This window comes from Emys orbicularis, chromosome 10 (genome assembly GCF_028017835.1).
Source record: "Emys orbicularis isolate rEmyOrb1 chromosome 10, rEmyOrb1.hap1, whole genome shotgun sequence".
Classification (NCBI taxonomy): domain Eukaryota; kingdom Metazoa; phylum Chordata; order Testudines; family Emydidae; genus Emys; species Emys orbicularis.
Genome location: NC_088692.1, coordinates 9,895,457 through 9,913,087, shown reverse-complemented (window position 1 = coordinate 9,913,087; position 17,631 = coordinate 9,895,457). Strand labels below are relative to the sequence as shown.

General features: G+C 44.2%; 1 protein-coding gene across 1 annotated transcript; it reads right to left on the bottom strand.

Moving 5' to 3' along the window:
* On the bottom strand, nucleotides 1–17,201 carry LOC135884353 (cytochrome P450 3A9-like). The gene is made up of 13 exons (XM_065411667.1): nucleotides 17,131–17,201; nucleotides 14,097–14,190; nucleotides 13,539–13,591; nucleotides 11,351–11,450; nucleotides 10,650–10,763; nucleotides 10,260–10,348; nucleotides 9,123–9,271; nucleotides 8,167–8,294; nucleotides 7,159–7,246; nucleotides 5,311–5,471; nucleotides 3,898–4,124; nucleotides 2,446–2,608; nucleotides 1–99 (listed from the first exon to the last, which is right to left on the bottom strand). The coding sequence occupies exons 1-13, from the start codon at nucleotides 17,199–17,201 to the stop codon at nucleotides 1–3; spliced, it is 1,536 nt and encodes a 511-aa protein (XP_065267739.1).
* Between the last annotated feature and the right edge of the window lie 430 nt (nucleotides 17,202–17,631).

Here is a 17,631-nt window from a genome sequence, read left to right as displayed (position 1 = left end):
TTACTCCTCTGGGTGTGAGGTATAAGCTCTGGGGACTAACTTCAAAACAATAGGTTTCTCAGGTGTTATGAATCCCTGGGAATTCAGCTTGAGCGGGATCTGCAACATTAGCGGAGAAAAGAACATTTGTAGCCCAGCAAATAAAATATACACCGATTATCAAAGAGACATTATGCCTTTGTTTTCCCTTGTTTGCCCAAAATCCAGTCCAGGTTCATTCAAAACCTGCCCCACAGTTACTGTAAGTTTTACAAACTTGGACATGCTTTTGGTTTTCTATCAAACCCCCAATCCAGGAGAGTTTACTCCTTGCTTGGGGTTTTGTTACGGAAGCTTCATCCAGCCCTAACGGGCCCAGACCTGGGAGGTGCTGAGTGCCTCCTGGCCTCAATGGAAGCAGCAGGTGCTCAGCATTTCTTATGTTCGTGGCCTGTGATGGGGTCTACCACGCCTTCTCTGCCCCCTGCAGGAGGCATCTCTGCCTTGACACACCCACCAGACAGAAAAGTGCCACCTGGGGAAAGAGGGGGCAGTAAATTTAGACATCTGAGCACTACTTAGAGAGGCCAGTCAGGCTCTGGTACTGACAGAACCAAAAAGACTTGGTCCTCCAATGGCTAGAAGGAGTAGACGGAGGCAGTAGCCAATCACGACCCACCAGGTGAGATAAGCAGGCTTGCCCCCTCCCATCTGAGGGAGATTGTTGGCTGGAGCTAAGGCAGTAGAGGAGCTTCTCCAATCCTACTCCAAAAGCACTTGAGCCAGGGTCAGGGCCTCACAACCCGACTGCACCTTTCGTTAATGACTGCAACAAACTGTTTTTGCTGTGGAGTTAAAAACCCAGGTGACCGTTTTTTAGCTGAATTTCAACTAACTGTTACAGAACTAGCAAGCGGTGTGAAGGTATCTTTGCTGTTCTTCATCTCTTCTTTCTTTCATCATTGCTTAATCTCCATGATCATTATAGTAAAATTTGGTATCCCCATTATTTGTAGTTTTTAAGGAGGCAGCGTGTTCCTTAGGTCAGGGTATAGGACTGGGAGGCTGGAGACCTGGCCTTTTTTCTCAGTTCTGATACATACATTGTGTGTTCTTGTGCAAGTCACTTTGCTGCTTTCTGACTAAGCTTCCCTGTGTGTAAAAATGGAGATAATGATGCTCCCCTGCCGTGTAGAGATCTTTGAAATCCATAGAAGAAAAATGCCATGTTAGTGCAAAGTCTCCATTATTATTTCTATGATTGCCATGTCATTTGCCTGCCTAATTGTGTAAAACACACTGTTAGTGTTTCAGGCTGGGAATTTCTGAATTAAAACAATGTTCATTTTAGATAGAATGATCTCTTTCTCTGTTAGCCCTTTTCAAAGCAGAAAGTGAAGTGGGTCTTTATTAAACTACAGGCACCAATGACAAATACACACTTGCCTTCCTCCTAGGAAATGTCTAAAAGACATCCATCCTTTGTGGATTATACGCACTTACTGAAATGCCATTTGTGGCCCTTGGTTATTTCTGATCACTCATGTAGACCTCATGATGCACAACTAAATTTGCCTCTTTGATGCTCAGGGAAGGCATTTGCTTTTGTAAGACAGCAAGGTTCCCAGTTCCAGGAAATGACAGATCCTTGCCAAAACCATTTCTGCAGCATGTCTGTCACAGTATGTCTGTGTTGCAGTATTCCTGATGGTTTATGATGGCTGTAGCTTTCATAGAAGGCAGTGTTCACCTCAACAAGAGCTTATTTCTTGCTTTTAAAAAAGTGCAATGTTTGTGACCCTAATATTCGTGACAGGTGGTTATAATTTTACTTTGAAAGTCTGGTAATGTTTCAACCCTTTATAAGTAGCTTAAAGCCATTCCCTGTCATGCCCCCCTATAGAATGGCTGAACGGGTAACCAGAGAAGAGCAAACGAGGTTTTGGATTTGTTTGGAACACATTCAATAATTAGATGAAGGACGAGGTATGACTTCCAGATATCACACCTTATGCTACTCAGGAACTTGAGCAATGGCAACAAAGACACATATTTATAATCATAACTGGATAGGAGTCAAGCAATTTTATTCCTCTATGGAACATGGTAACACTGTCGACTAATGTACTTGAATGAAGGCATCACTAAAGCTGATTAACCACTTTCCTCTCCTTTCTGTCCTGTAATGTTTCCTTGGTTGCTATTTTTTCCCTTATAGAATTACTCCCACGGTATATTTTAGAATACTGTATACTACCCACAGTGCATGCAATATACAATCTGCTATGTATTACACTTCTATGTTCTCTCATCTGTGTTGCACATTTATTTTGCATTTTTCACCGTGTACCATCTGTTTACCCAAATAAAGTATTTAAAATGGTTTTTAATTAACTGTTTTCAGTAAATACGGTAATCATCTGGTTTTCACACCTGAGTTTTCAAATGTAAATCTGGGTTTCTCACCTGGGTTTCTTTGCAGGGTTTGAAGGTGAAATTCTGCAGCAGACTGGCGATAGCAACTTTCATGGAGAGGAGAGCAAACCTCATTCCAATGCAGTTCCTGGGACCAGCTCCAAAGGGCAGGTACATATAAGGATCCATAGTCTCTTTGTTCTCTTTACTGAACCTGGTGCCAGTCACAAGTGTAAGAAGGAAATTAGGGAAGCAAAGAAAAAGGAGCCCAAGTATTTCTCTCTCTCTCTCTCTCTCTCTCTCTCTCTCTCTCTCTCTCTCTCCTTTTTTAAAAGAACCTCTGATTGTGTATTAGAGAAACTTTGCTTTTAGAACTAGCACATCTTTGGTTATCCCAGCAGTCTAATAGTTACACAGCCCCTCGGATGTTCGGGGATGGGGTGAGGGGGAGGATCTGAGTTCAAAGCCCAAATTATGTCCTTTGCACCCAGGCTAGCAGCATCGTGAGTTCCACTCTTCCAAAAGGACCACAACTTCTTTCCCATTGTTTCCTGAGAGAGTGAAGCCACCAGACATCTTTGTTAAGAGCAGCCTGTTGTTTCAGTCCTATTGGGAACAATGGGAGATAGGTGGCCATTTTGAAAATGACATCTAACTGTGGGCAAGTATGACCTCAGTCCCACTGAGACCAGTGGGAGATGGTATCAGTTTGAAAGAGGGCAGTTCTACGTGGAATTCTCTATAGCCAACCCCTTCTGAAGGAAAAACTTTCAGTGATGAATACTAATGGGAAAAATTATCTTTAATCCTAATGGTTTTCAAGTGTAGCTTATATAAAAGATTTCAGTGAGTTCTGACTATATGGGAAGTTTGGAAGTGTCAGTATTCTGTTGTTGAGATCGGAGAAAGAAATAGTCTTACAATGGGTGTTAAATTTCTCAAAAGGACCAATTTTTAAAATTTAATTTTAACTCCTAAATTAATCAACCAATGTACTTGCAAAATCTCAGCTCGCTCACTCTGTACTCAGAGAGTAAGTGCTGTACTTCTGAGGAGGATCTGATGTATTCTTCATGTGTAACGGAGTTATTAAATTCCTGCTTTAAGTGCAAAATTCAATTAACCCTTAACTAGGGAATCATGAGTGGTGTGTCTTCATAATGATGAATCCTCTCCAGCTTTTGTATTGGCAAACAGGTGTTAAGATTAAACACAACAAGAATTCATTTGTAAGAGACTGATATCAAGGACTGAAGTACACCTCTACCCCGATATAACGCGACCCGATATAACACGAATTCGGATATAACGCGGTAAAGCAGCGCTGCGTGGGAGGGGCGGGGCTGTGTGCTCCGGTGGATCAAAGCAAGTTCGATATAACGCGGTTTCACCTATAACGCGGTAAGATTTTTTTGGCTCCCGAGGACAGCGTTATATTGGGGTAGAGGTGTAATATAGGTAAAAGAGATAATTGCTCATTCCCTATTGATATAGATTCTGTACCTTTCCGGTCTGAACTCCTCTGGTTCTGGCCAGTATTCTGGGATATGGTGCAGAACAGAGGGTGGGATCATAACCACGGTGTCTTTTGGAATGGTCAGTCCATTTATCTCTACATCTTTCTTGCAGACCCTTTCAAGTCGTCCTCCAAGAGGAAACAGCCTAAGGATTTCATTCACTGACATGTCGAGATACTCCATCTGCATCAGGGCATTGTAGGTGAGAGGAGCCTTCAGGGGAATGGGAAAAAGGTTGTCAGACATGTGGGAGTCTAGATCAGATTTCCATGTGATCAGTGTGGAAACTATCATGTCCTCCCCTCTCATCTGTCACAGTGCACATTCTACATTCAATGCTGAACTGAATGTTCAGTGTGAACCTAAGGATTCACCTTAATTTTCCTTTCCTAAATAATGTAAGTTTCTGGAAATCTCTGCCCATTTTTGCAAACAAAGTTTGTACTTAAAATCAGCAATTCTCTGAGTCTCCTGGTGTGGCCAATGCATTTTTGAAAAGTGGCATCTCTTGAGACATGTAGAAGTCCAGTGTAAGAGATCACAAACACCATAATATGAGTACCCATAAATAATGGTATGAATTTCCTGAGTTGTTCCAAGAATACTCCATGTCTCCCATCTAGCATCTCCTTTCCACTCTTCATCGCTCCTTGTTTCCTTTTGCTACTGCTTCATAAACAATTCATTGTTGTTTAGCAAGTTAAAGTAACTAGAGATAATTTGGCCCTTGCTGAGTGTGTGAATTCTGATGTGAGAGATAAATAGGTAGAAAAAAGGGTAGTATGGGGAAAATACATAGACAAGCAGAGATAAGAAAAACAAGATAAGTATGTGTGTCTCTGTGTCTGTATATGTTGGTATAATGTACATATATGACTCAGTAAGGATTTATTTTATTGTCCCATGGCCAGAGTTATTGGTGTGGGTTTGAGATTGGGGATTTAAAAATTGTACTAAAGACTGATTTGTAATCCCTGGTATTGCCAGGCTACTGTTATCCATGTTCACCATCCCTTCAGCCTCCCTTCCCCTCATATATCATCTGGAGATTTTGAGAAATGCACAATAGCTATTTTGCATATAATAGTTATGGTACGGAGTTTGCAAGACAGTCATGGTATATTCCACACATGGTACTTTATGTAACACCCCTGAAATGAACATATGCCATTTTGGAAGCAAGTTATTGGCTCTCCTTTTAGTGAAAGCAGAAATTTCTTAAAGTGTGCCCATCAGAGCTTCCACAGGATAGCAGAGTCAGTATTTATTAAATGGTAGTTTTTTAGCACATGTATTTAACATCTTTAAAGAACAGTCTCATTAACTTGACTTAACTAGAGGGAAGAAACTGGCTTTAAAGAGGCTCTACACAATCACTGAGCAGCCAACATTCTCTTACCTTGTTTGGTAAAACTGAGTCTATCTCCTCCTGCAGCTTTTGCTGCACATCAGGGTGGGTGGCCAGTTTGTAAGCTAGGTAGCAAAGGGAGTTGCTGGTGGGCTCATATCCAGCAAAAATGAAAATAAATGCTTGTGCCAAAATCTCAGTATCAGTCAGGCCTGTGAGAAGAGAGGAAAATAGGTAGAAAAGTTGAGGCCCAAACACTACAGCACATAGGCTGCACTCTCTGCACATAGTATATTTTATAAAAGTATAGATGGACAATGATTTATTATTATTAAGGCTACAATTTTTACAAGGAGGTTGCGGAAGTCATGGAATCTGTGACTTCCAGCGACCTCCATGAATTCAGCCCTGTCGGCCGGGAGCTGCGGGGTCCCCCTACCCTCCGCTGCAGCAAGGGCGACCTGCAGCTCCCCATGGCCTCAGGCAGCGGGACCCCCTGCAGGTCCTGGAGGACGCAGGCGGCAGGGCCTCTGCAGCTCCCGGCAGATGTGGGTGCCAGGGCCGCAGCTCCCGGTTGATGCGGGCGGCGAGGCTGCAGCTCCTGGCTGCCGGCAGCTCCCGGCGGACGCACACAGCAGGGGCCCCCCGGAGCTCTGAGGTGCTGTGGGCAGTGGGGACCCCCACACTGCTCCCAGCTGACACAGGCAGGCAGTGGGGCTCCCCGGAGCTCCCAGCCACCACAGGCGGCGGGGCCGAAGCTCCCAACCACCTCGGGCAGTAGGGGTTCCCCCACAGCTCCGAGCCACCGCAGGCAGCGGGGGGCCCCCAGCTCCTGGCTGCCATGGGGGAGGGAGCCCAGGAACTCTGAGCCACTGTAGGCGGCAGGGGTACCCTGGAGCTCTGAGCCGCCATGGGCAGTGTAGCCCCCGGAGTTCTGAGCTGCCGCGGGCACCGGGAGGCTTTCAAAGCTCCCGGCCGCTGTGGGTGGCAGGGTTACCTTGGAGCTCTGGGCAGGGGGACCCTGGAGCTCCAAGCCCCCACAGGTGGTGGGGGTCCCCAGAGCTCGGAGCGCCCCCGCAGCTGCTCAATCTTTGCAGGCAGTGTGGGGACCCTGCAGCTGGGCTCCCCATTTTGTCAAGGATATTTTTAGTAAAAGTCAGGGACCGGTCACGGGCTTCCGTGAATTTTTTATTGCCCATGACCGGTCCCTGACTTTTACTAAAAATATCCCTGACAACATCTTAGCCTTCATTGTTATTATTATCCCATAGGCATGGCTGATGGGGTATGGTGGGAAAATTAAACAGGGACTAATGATTGCTTTGTAACCTCTGGCATTGTTGATTGGTTTATGCAGAACACACAAAGCAAAACATGGGTTCCTGCCAAGTTTGCTGTGGTTCATTTTCAGGTTATCTAACCCAAGTATTCTGTGGTTACATAAACGTCATAGGACACCTGCTATTTCCAGTCCTGAGAAGAACTGAGGATATTTCTAACCAAGCTGTAATTGAAGCAGTTTTCTTTAAATGAATTGTGAATAGTGATGCAATGCAAACAAATAGCTGGGGGGCAGAGCTGGCCTTTTGGCAGGTACCAACTCCATATTTTTCACTGGCCAAGGCTAACGATTATATGGCAGGAGTTGGCCTGGAATGTGTGTCTTCTATTCTACTAGTGGAAAAAGTGTTACATAAAAGTGATGATCACTTGTCCCCATCTAACTCTGTGCTGAACAAAAATGTACGTATAGTCCAGGTGAGTCAACGAGTCCTCTCCCCAGCCGGAGACGGGGGCACGGACCATTTATTTCTTCTCCAGTAGGACACCTATTCCTATTCCCCTCACTCCAGCAGCCCCCAAAGGCACTCACAAGTATGGGTATTTTTATGGTGATACCTTTATATGTGTGAGTCACTCCATTGCTATCATGGCTAGTGTTAGAGTTCTGGGATTCGATCATCAGCTGCAGGAAATCCACTCGGCCCTGGGAAAAGAAGTAACCACTCAGTGGAGAGCTGGTCTGGTGAGAGATCCCCCAGGGAAGGCTCAGAAAGATGTGTCTCAGAACACAAATGTTGTATTTTAAAGTCCCCAGGCGTGGCCAGAGAGGACCCAGCAGAATGTAAATGCCTTTCTTTTTACAGTGGGTCAAAACATGGAACTCTTACGCTTCTGGGAGGGTTCCATCTACCCAGTCCCAAAGAGATGTCAGCAAAGACAGCAAACTTGGTCTCTTGCTGTTGCAAGGAATGATGACTGCAGAGCTAAACTATTTTTGTCCGCATTGCAAAGCACCCTCATTAATACAGCTATGCAATTTTCGGGGAAAGTAATAACTACATCTCAGTAAGTGACTTTTACAAGTAGCTATCTTACAACTACGGTGACCAGATGTCCCGATATTTGGGACTTTTTCTTATATAGGTGCCAATTACCCCCCACCCCATCCCTATTTTTCACACTTACTATCTGGTTACCCTACTTACAACAGGATTGCTCTGGGGAGAGGAAGTCTAGCAGGGAGATAAATGTGATTCTGTCATTTTTTGGAGAGTGAAGACTGCCTCTTTTGGGGACTGTGCTCATGAATACCACAATATCAATGACACTGCACTGTGTATTGATGCACAGCTCTACTGCTTGCTCAGTGGAGTCTCTCCCTCTTTCTGCTCCAGCTCTCCAAGTCTACTCCCTAGGGTAGTTTTCTGTAAATCATTATCTTTGCACACCCAAACTGCAATTCAGGTTGCGTGGTTTTTACCCTGATATAGCCTGAGATCACTGATGCACACACGCTATTGTGGTCCTTTGCTAGACTCTAACTCAAGCAAGTAAGTGTTTTTCACTTGGGCTAATTGAATAAAGAATGTTCTCTGGCATCATGACTGGGAGAGTCCTGCTTACCCCTTTGGCCTCTTTTTCACGTTCCTCCTTCATTCTGGCGATCGACTTTGTGAAGAATTCTATGGCATCTTTGGGGAAAAAATTCACATCCATCTTCTTAAGAAGGGGAATGAGGAATGGGCATACAACTAGAAGGGAGACAAAAATAACTGTGATTGAAGCAAGGTCCAGGGAATAAAAGTCCATTTCACCTAAGATATCTATGGTAAAATATTAATTAGAACAACTGGAAATGTTTATTAGAAAGATGAGGCTGCATCTAAATGATGGCTCTATTTGATCACGTCTCCTATGCACTCAGGAGCTCACTGAGGGCCCGTCCGCCACCATGTTCTCTGTGGGGCAGATGGGCTCCACCCTGCCTCTACTGAGGTTTCTGCAGAAATGATATAATTTAGCCCTAAATGTAAGTGAAAGCAAAAGGAACATTACACTATTTCACAGCACCTCTGACTGGAGGCACTGTCGTTGAGACTGGTGAGTCATATTCTGAGGGCAGGACATTCTTCCAGTTTGCACTAGCAATACTACAGCGATATTGACCAGAATGAAAATAATCTAAAAGTTTTGAATTTCTTCCAGTCATTTCAGACTGATCTCAATGTTCTGAGATTCACTAACATCTCAGGTCCCAGCAAACATCTCCAAACCATCCCACGGCCTTGTGATCCTTCCCACAACCCATAGACCAAATTCTGAGCTTGCTAGCACTTGCATAACTCCAGATGATTCTCATCAGTGTGATTGTATGGGTATAAATTCGAGCAGAATTTGTCTAAGAAGACCCTTGAGACTTTTATCCTTAGCAGTAAAGTTGCCTAGTCATTGGCTTATAGGCTAAGGTATAGCCACTTGTATTGTGTAACCAATAGACCACTTGTCTGATTCTGATGCTGAAGTCACGGTTCAAAACGAAACACTTAAATGGAATTTTTAGTGAGCAAGAGCGAACTTACATATCAAAATGAAGAGTGGGTCAAAAAAGTTAAACTTCACTAGCTTCTTGATTTCCTTGACAAAAGGATCTTTGGGGTTGTTCATGGAGTCAATGTTCACACCGAAGGAAGTGCTAGTGACAACATCCATGCTATAGGCTCCAAAGATGCTGAGAAAAAACAGAACACAGATAGGGGAGTTAATATTTGAAATAGGTAATTACAACTTTTCCCTCCCTTCCTATATTGCATCTCCTTAAAGAAAAGAAAACTCTCATGAGACTTTTCTTTATGCTGTTGAAAAGGGTGGGGCAAGGTACTCAACACAAGTAGAACATCTATAGAGAAAGGGATAGATTTTCATGAAGTTTTACCTAGAGCTCTCAGAATGTAGAATCTGGTAGCCTTGCTCTGGATATTACACAACATAGAGTATTGGCCTATGTGTGTGTCCTCTGGTGGAATCAGACCTATTCAAGGGCCTGTGAATATCTTGTCAGGTGCCTGTGGCCTTTTAAGAGGCTGTGAGCCCTAGTTCTGCTGACAGCTGATATTAAATCTGTGTGCTCCAGTGGTACAATAAATGAGCTGTCAAAAATAAATAAAAATCCAATAATAATATATTATTAATTATTTATTTATTATTTGTATTCTGGTAGTGCCCAAACATGCTGGGTCAACACAGGCAAAAAGACAGTCTCTGCCCCAAAGGATTCACCATCTAAGAACCGTCATGGAAGCACACCTTTACAAAAAAGTTTTGTCTGACCAAGTCTCAGCTTTGGTCCTCATGTATTAAATCATAAACTTAGAGATAGTAAAGGTCTGTTAGACCATCCTCTCTATCTCCTTGCCAGTGCAGGGTTGTTCCCTACACTACATAGTCTAGTGTTTTTTCCACTCTAGTTAAAATGTGCCAAACTTTGGGGCTTCCACCAGTTCCCTTGAGAGACTGTTCCACAGATTTCACCCCAGGGAGTTTTTCTTGAGATTTAGCCTAAATTTTCCCTTTTAAATTTCATCTTAGCCCTTCAGATAGCCCTGTTTGTCACTTCAGAAGTCTGGTTTATCCAAAGAACAATCTGCATTGCCAGTAATGAATGAACCAAAGAGTTGCTAACAAGATTTGCTGTTCCTGTTCCTGGCAGAGTTACTCACTCCTTAACGTCCACGGGCTCATCCTTTTCTGCTTTCTTCTGAACATTTCTCACTAAAACGTCCCCGTAATGCTTGATAATGGGAAACATCTGAAATACACATTACAGGACGTGACTTAAACATATCAAATTTTACTTCTTCGTTAAGCCTAGCTTGTGAAAAGTGGAGGGGAGGTTCATTAATACTTACAGACTTGATCAGTTTCTACTGTCAGGAGCTTTCTGTTTTAAACCTTTTTCCTTTTTTCCACATTAGGAGGCACAAATGAAATAGGCCAGTTTAATAATTTGAATCGGACTGAAGAGACCAGACCATTATAACTATCTCAGCCTGAATGCCATCTGTGCACTGACCCAAGGGTTAGTTTGTGACTCGTCCTCTGGGTTTTACCTCCTTTAGCTTCCCACTGGTGAAGGTTGGCGAGAGCACGGTACGAATTCTCTTCCACTTCTCATCCTCAGCTAGGGAGACAGCCGACTCCAGCACTCCCACTAGACCTAAATTCTGGGGTGACAAAGGCAAGTTTATAACTGTCAAGAAGCTATTGGGTTTCTCTAATAAAGATAAGAGTGCATGAAGCAATCCTTTTCCCTCCCCATGTATATACACACACATAGACGTCCCCAAACTGGTTACACTTAGGCAGATATACCCACAGGAAGACACCACTCCACACGCACCGGGGGAGACCTGTACAAATGTATACACACTAACTCAGACTGGTGCACATGCACTTGTGCACACACACACAATCAAATTCAGCTCTTATTTATACTGGTGTAACCGAGAGCTGACTTTGTCCTAAATACTTTTTTTTTTTTTTTTTAATAAAAATCAACAACCTAAGCAGCTTTTAAAGTGCAGTCAACCAGTTTTCTTTGAGAGCCAGGGTATCCAGTTCCAGGTGAGGTTCCCCTGCTCTCTTGCTCCTTTAGGGATATGCAGTGGCCACTTAGATTAATCCCACGTGTGCATTCGTTCTGCATCTCCGAAAGAAATCTTGTGTATCCCTACAGTGTTTAACTACAGTATTTGATGTTCTTATGGCTTTATTGCATCTTTCTGATTAATATTAATGATTACAAGCCTACCCTCCGGTTGGTAAAGGTAGTGAAGCACTCTTTCACCAGCACGGTTTTAATTATTGTAGGATCTGCGACAGCCAGCACAGGTTGCCTGCCATCATAAAACCTATGGGGGAAAAGAAATAAAAATTCATGATTAACTACTATCAGTGAAAGTCAAGAGTTAAACAAAAGCTCCTTTCTCCTTGGTGTTTCTCTGATAGCTACAAGTCCTAGTCTTTATTAGCTTCTATAGCAAAGTGCACTGACTGGAAATACAGAATCATAGAAATTAGAGATGGAAAAGGCCTTTCAGGCCACCATATATTCCTGCCTTTTCCAGCCACTGCAGGAATGTTTCCTTGAGAGACTATGGCTGTCTGAAAAATCTCTCTCTCTCTCACACACACATAAATGTCCCTAATATACAGCCTACATGTATCTTTTCTGAAAGGGACCCAGCATCATACTTTAGTCACTTCAAAAAAAGGAAGTTAAATGGAGTTTTAGGTGCAGTACTATACCCGTTCCCAGTTCCCCCTCTTATGCTTACAGTATTACAGTTGTATTTTAAATTAGTTTTCTGTTTCTTGTAGTTGCATTAAAGACCCACAGAAAGAATAGGAGGAACTGACTATCCAGGGGAAATGGTGAAAATGACTATATACAAAGTGCTGTCAAATGCACATAGTTAACAAACTGAAGCTACAGAGAGAAATACTGTTTTTTTCTCGACTTCCTTTCATTTATAGTCATGTGGGTGCTACTGGTATCTCTAGTAAGTAAAAGATTTCAGGCCAAGGTGTCATTTTTAAATGGGTGATGCTCATTTAATTTCATCCCATTCCTCCTAGTTGTACCTCAGCCTGCTGACCTAAACTCCTCTCCCTCTTCGGTGCTTATGCCCTTCAAATGCATGTAGACAGCTCTCTAGAAGTTCCTCATTTTCCCAAGTAAAACATTTATTCTTTTCAATTTTTCCTCAGATCAATCCCTCCCCTCTCTCTGGAGCTAGAATAGGATTTTTCCTGTATGAGATTTGTACCGGGAAATCTTTTCCAAAAACAAACGATCAATAGTACAGATTTTTCTGTGACACAAGCCCCTCACGCGATGTCATGCATAACTCGAATAATAACAAAAGGATTATCAGAAGCAAATAATGTTCAGCAAGATGTCACAGTAACTTATCACACAATGTGAAAACAAAAGGATTGCTTCACATTTTTTTTACAAATGTTAAAGAAAGGGTCCAATCCTGTAGAAGGCCAAACACCTTCTAAAATCAATGAGAGATACTGAACACAGAGCTACAGAATCCAAAAGGCAGTAGTAGGGACCTTCACTTTCACTCTTTGGACTATAGATTTCCAGACTCTTACTCTCTGTTATGATGATAGCAGTAAATTTGTTCCATCCTTTTGATTCACGTACTTGAACCTTTTCAGCTGGTTGCACTGAAATACACCTGCAGATTGGCTTGAATTCTTGTTTTAAATCATGGTTTTAAGACCAGATTTTTAAAGACATCCATTATAGGATAATAAATAAGTTAAATATGGATTTATAAGGGTTTTTGAATGGATGGGAAAATGTTATAAGGGCCAGCTGGATAGATTGCAGAAGATACCAGAGCATGTAGCCCAAGTAATAACCGCAGTGGCAAATACTGTAGGGAGTATCCAGTGTTGAATAAGACCAGTGGTAATGTAAATGTGTCACGCTTCAGCATGTCAGGGTTAGAGATGGAAACAGAGTTGGTAGAACTGGGATCTATATACAATAACAGCATATCTGTGTAGTATCTGGAATACATATACCTTCCTTTACAGTTTGCAATCCAGGAGAACTGGACTTCTAAGTTACAAATTTCCTTTTATGTCAATGGTAGTTTTGCCATTAACTTCAGTGGGAGCAGGAGCTGGCAATCTGCATCTGATATGGAACTGCTTTCATGTGGGAGTTCAGATTAATGTATACATAGCATGTCTGTGGCCTGGCTCCTGCAGTCAGATCCATGTGAATGGATGCTTGCATCTGGGCACTGCCCCATTAACCTTTTTGGGGTTCCACATGGAGAACAGGGTCCAGTTACAGGATTTGGGCCTTTGAGATCGCCTCTTCCAGTGGATTTTTTTCACCCTCCGATTTGGATTCTGGCTATAGGATAATGTGAGGAGAATACCAAACAGTATTGGTTGGTAAACATACTCACCCCCAGATTTTCCCGTATTTCTCATAGCATGTAGCGTCAAATGCCAAGAAACCCTGCAGAGAGAGATGTTTAAAATACAATTAGAAAAGAAGCAGGGTTTCCAGGGGTGGGGCTGGGAATGGGGCTGTAGTGGGACTAAAAGTCTAGAGCTAGCAGCCGGGCCAAGCACTCCTGTGTGCTCCTGAGACTCCTAACGTCTTTGTGAGGGATAGAATCCTATAAGAACGTCGCTGGATCTAGTTACTCTAGGGTCATATCATGCTTGAGGTTAAGGAGTCTGTAAGTAAACTGTTTGCAAGCAACTCAGTAAATAGTGACTGCAAACCAGCCACCTATATGTGTTCACCTGTTTTGGGCAATCACTCTGGGGCTCACCAGGCCCTTCACACTATAATCTGCATTACAGAATTGTTATCCTGCATTAGGGTCCTACACAACCTGTGCTGTGTGCTAAGCTCTGCTCTAATGAAGAACTCAGCAATGCAGTATACAAATCTAGCTATTGTATGATGAAGGACATATATTTCTGGAGGCCAGGAGAAGCCTTCAAACACTCACTTTACGATACTCCAAGGAAGTTCCAAAGAAAGGCAATGGCTTTGGCCCAGGGATACCCAATTTCTTGAAAAAACCAAATGGCCAGATCCCATATCTGTAAAAATAACAGAAGATTCAGAAGGCTTCAGGACAGTAATTGCAGTGATGTCGGGGCTGAAAGATCTCAAAGCCTATCCGGAGGAAGTGAAGATGTTGCATTAGCTCAGGAATGAAGCACCCACTCTGGAAGCTGGAAAGTGTGGTCCAAAAAAGTTGTGCCTTGTAAAGCTATTTAATAAACATAGCTAGTGATAAACCTCACAGCTGCACCACAAATCTTTGGAGAGAGAGCCCTGAGATAAAAGCAAGCCTCTCATAAAGGAATAGGTGCTCCAGTAAAAACGGGGTCTTCAACCCATTAGCAAAATGCAAAAGAGAAGCCTCTCTAGGCTCATTGCCAGCTCACAGAGAGGAGCCAGAAACTAATGAGGAAATGAGAACAAAGCTTACTTTTTTTTTTTTTTTTTCAGAGAAATCAAAATGGAGCTGGAAGTTAAGTCCTGAGCAGGGCTTTTGTGAAAGCTGTACTTTAATTTCATGAATTGTTCTCCCTGTGCTTAACCCAATGTTAGTGCAGTGGTGTGTCAGGGGCCCCCGTCTGGTCAGGGGTTCTGGGGGGGCTGTCAGGAGAAGGGGGTGTAGAGAGCTGTTGGGGCAGGCAAGGGACAGGGAACGGGGGGGTTAGATTGGTTGGGGGTTCTGGGGGGGCTGTCAGGAGAAGGGGGTGTAGAGAGCAGTTGGGGCAGGCAAGGAACAGGGAACAAGGAGACTTAGATAGGGGGTGGGGTCCTGGGGGCAGTTGGGGGGGGGTCTCAGGAGAGGGCAGTTAGGGGGTAGGGGGATTCTGAGGGGGGCGGGAAGTGGGAAGGGGCGGGGCTAGGGCGGCACCCCGTGTCCTCTTTTTTGATTGTTGAAATATGGTAACCCTACGCTCCAAGAAGGGACCAACGCGCCCCTGCAGCCCTGGGGGCGGGGGGAGCGCAGCGGCACATGACTCTGTGCCCTGCCCCTCTCTGCAAGCACTGCCGTCACAGCTCCCATTGGCCACAGCTCCCCATTCCCAGCCAATGGGAGGTGCGGAGGTGGTGCTTGCAGGCAGGAACAGCACACGGAGAGAGACCCCTGCTCCCCCGCCCCCAGGGCCACGCTGGCCACTTCTGGGAGCGGCGTGAGGCCGGCACAGGCAGGGAACCTGTCTTAGTGGCAGCCCCTCTGTGCCGCCAGAGATTGCGATTGACTGTGAGATTCTCTAGGATCGACCAGTCGAGCGCAATCGACCGGTTGATGACCCCTGGACTAGATGGAGCTACTATAAGGTGGGCGCATAACTGGTTGGAAAACCATTCCCAGAGAGTAGATATCAGGAGTTCACAGTCAAGCTAGAAGGGCATATTGAGTGGGGTACCACAAGGATTGGTTCTGGATCCAGTTCTGTTCAATATCTTCATAAATGATTTAGATAATAGCATAGAGAGTTCACTTATAAAGTTTGTGGATGATACCAAGCTGGGAGGAGTTGTAAGTGCTTTGGAGGATAGGATTAACATTCAAAATGATCTGGACAAACCGGAGAAATGGTCTGAAGTAAATAGGATCAAATTCAGTAAGAACAAATGCAAAGTACTCCACTTAGGAAGGAACAATCAATTGCACACATACAAAATGGGAAATGACTGCCCAGGAAAGAGTAGTGTGGGAAGAGATCTGGGGATTATAGTGGATCACAAGCTAAAAACAATAGTGTAACACTGTTGCAAAAAAAGTGAACAGCATTCTGGGATGTATCAGCAGGTGTGTTGTAAACAGGACACGAGAAGTAATTCTTCCACTTTACTCTGTGCTGATAAGGTCTCAGCTGGAGTATTGTGTCCAGTTCTGGGCACCACATTTCAGTAAAATGTGGACAAATTGGAGAAAGTCCTGAGGAGAGCAGCAATAAAGATTAAAGGTCTATAAAACATGACCTGTGAGGAAAGATTGGAAAAAAAAAAAACAACCTTTGTTTGTTTAGTCTGGAGAAGAGAAGACTGAGGGGGACAGGATAACAGTTTTCAAGTACATAAAAGGTTATTACAAGAAGGGTGAAAAATTGTTCTCCTTATCCTCTCAGGATAGGACAAGAAGCAATGAGAGGTTTAGGTTGGACATTAGGAAACTTCCTGTCAGGGTAATTAAGCACTGGAACAAATTGCCTAGGAAAGTTGGGGAATCTCTGTCATTAGAGCATAGGTTCCCAAACTGTGGGGTGCACCCCCTTAGGGGGGTGCGGAGGAACATTCGGGGGATGCGGCAGGCTGGGCCAGCCCCCATGGGAGGCGGGGAGGGAACGCCATTCAGCCCTGCCCTGTTCCCAGCTCTGCTCTGGTCCCACCCCCAGTTGTGGTGCTGTCCCCAGCCTCAGTGCGGCTCCGCTTCCGGCCCCACCCCAGCCTTGGCCCTTGGTCCTGGCTCCTAGGGCCAAGTCTGGGGACGGGAGCAGGAGTGGAGCCATTGACAGCCCCTGGCGTGGGCCTGACTGCCGGCCCCCACTGCAGCCCAGCTGCAGCTCTGCTCCCACACCCAGCCTTTGGCCCCTGCCCTAACCCTAACCCCATCTCTGGCCCTGGCCCTAGACCCATCCCCAGCTGCAGCCCCCAACCTCGGCCCTCTTACCCCTGGCCGCATCCCTTCCCCCTCTTCCCCGGAGCTGCAGCACTGCTCCTGGCCCTGGCTCCGGGGAGAGCGCAGATAAGGCATAACTCTCAAAAGTTTGGGGACCACTGCATTAGAGGTTTTTAAGAGCAGATTGGACAAACACCTGTCAGGAATGGTCTAGTTATTACTTAGTCCTTCCTTGAGTGCAGGGGACTGATCTAGATGACCTATTGAGGGCCCTGCCAGCCCTACACTTATATGATTCTATGAAAAGACCAGTAACATCTAAATTAACAGTGGCTCTCCTTCAAGAATTTGAAAACAGCACAAGTAGAAAAGCAATGTGTAGAATTCTACTTACAGTATCAGGAGAAATAGCACTGCAATCAGGAGAGCCCAGGTCTCAATGGAAAAGCTAGGGAGAAGGTTCATTTTAGCTCTGTACCTCTCCGTTTCTTGTTCTCTATCTGACTTCTCAGTTGTTTTTTCCCTCTCTCTGCTCTAATCACTCTTGGGACTAGGGAAAGAACGGGGTCACACCTTTTTATGTTTGTCTCTAATCACGTGGCTCAGTGACTAAATGAAATTTGAGCTGATCCTTTATGTAATCAAAAGGGTGGAGTGAATACCAAAGATAGTGAAAATGCCAATCTAGACAGGTAATGTTACCTTTAATAGCTCATGACAAAAGATATAATGTAATCTCTAGGAATATAAAGATCCTCAGTACAAGTTCTTTAATATACATACAGTCAGCTATTCCAGTTTTCTCTTGATAAAGTTCCTCCAATGTAATATTTAGTTTTAATGAGTAACCACCCAATGGGCTCCTAAACAGAAATAAATAATAACAAAGTGACAA

What these genes read in the sequence shown, in the direction of transcription:
- LOC135884353 (XM_065411667.1), bottom strand. Translation starts at nt 17,201, where the DNA reads ATGAACCTTCTCCCTAGCTTTTCCATTGAGACCTGGGCTCTCCTGATT. An exon ending in GTGCTATTTCTCCTGATACT is followed by an intron (nt 14,191 to 17,130) that starts GTAAGTAGAATT and finishes TTATTTTTACAG; the next exon opens with ATATGGGATCTGGCCATTTG. An exon ending in AGTGACTCACACATATAAAG is followed by an intron (nt 5,472 to 7,158) that starts GTATCACCATAA and finishes CTCTTCTCACAG; the next exon opens with GCCTGACTGATACTGAGATT.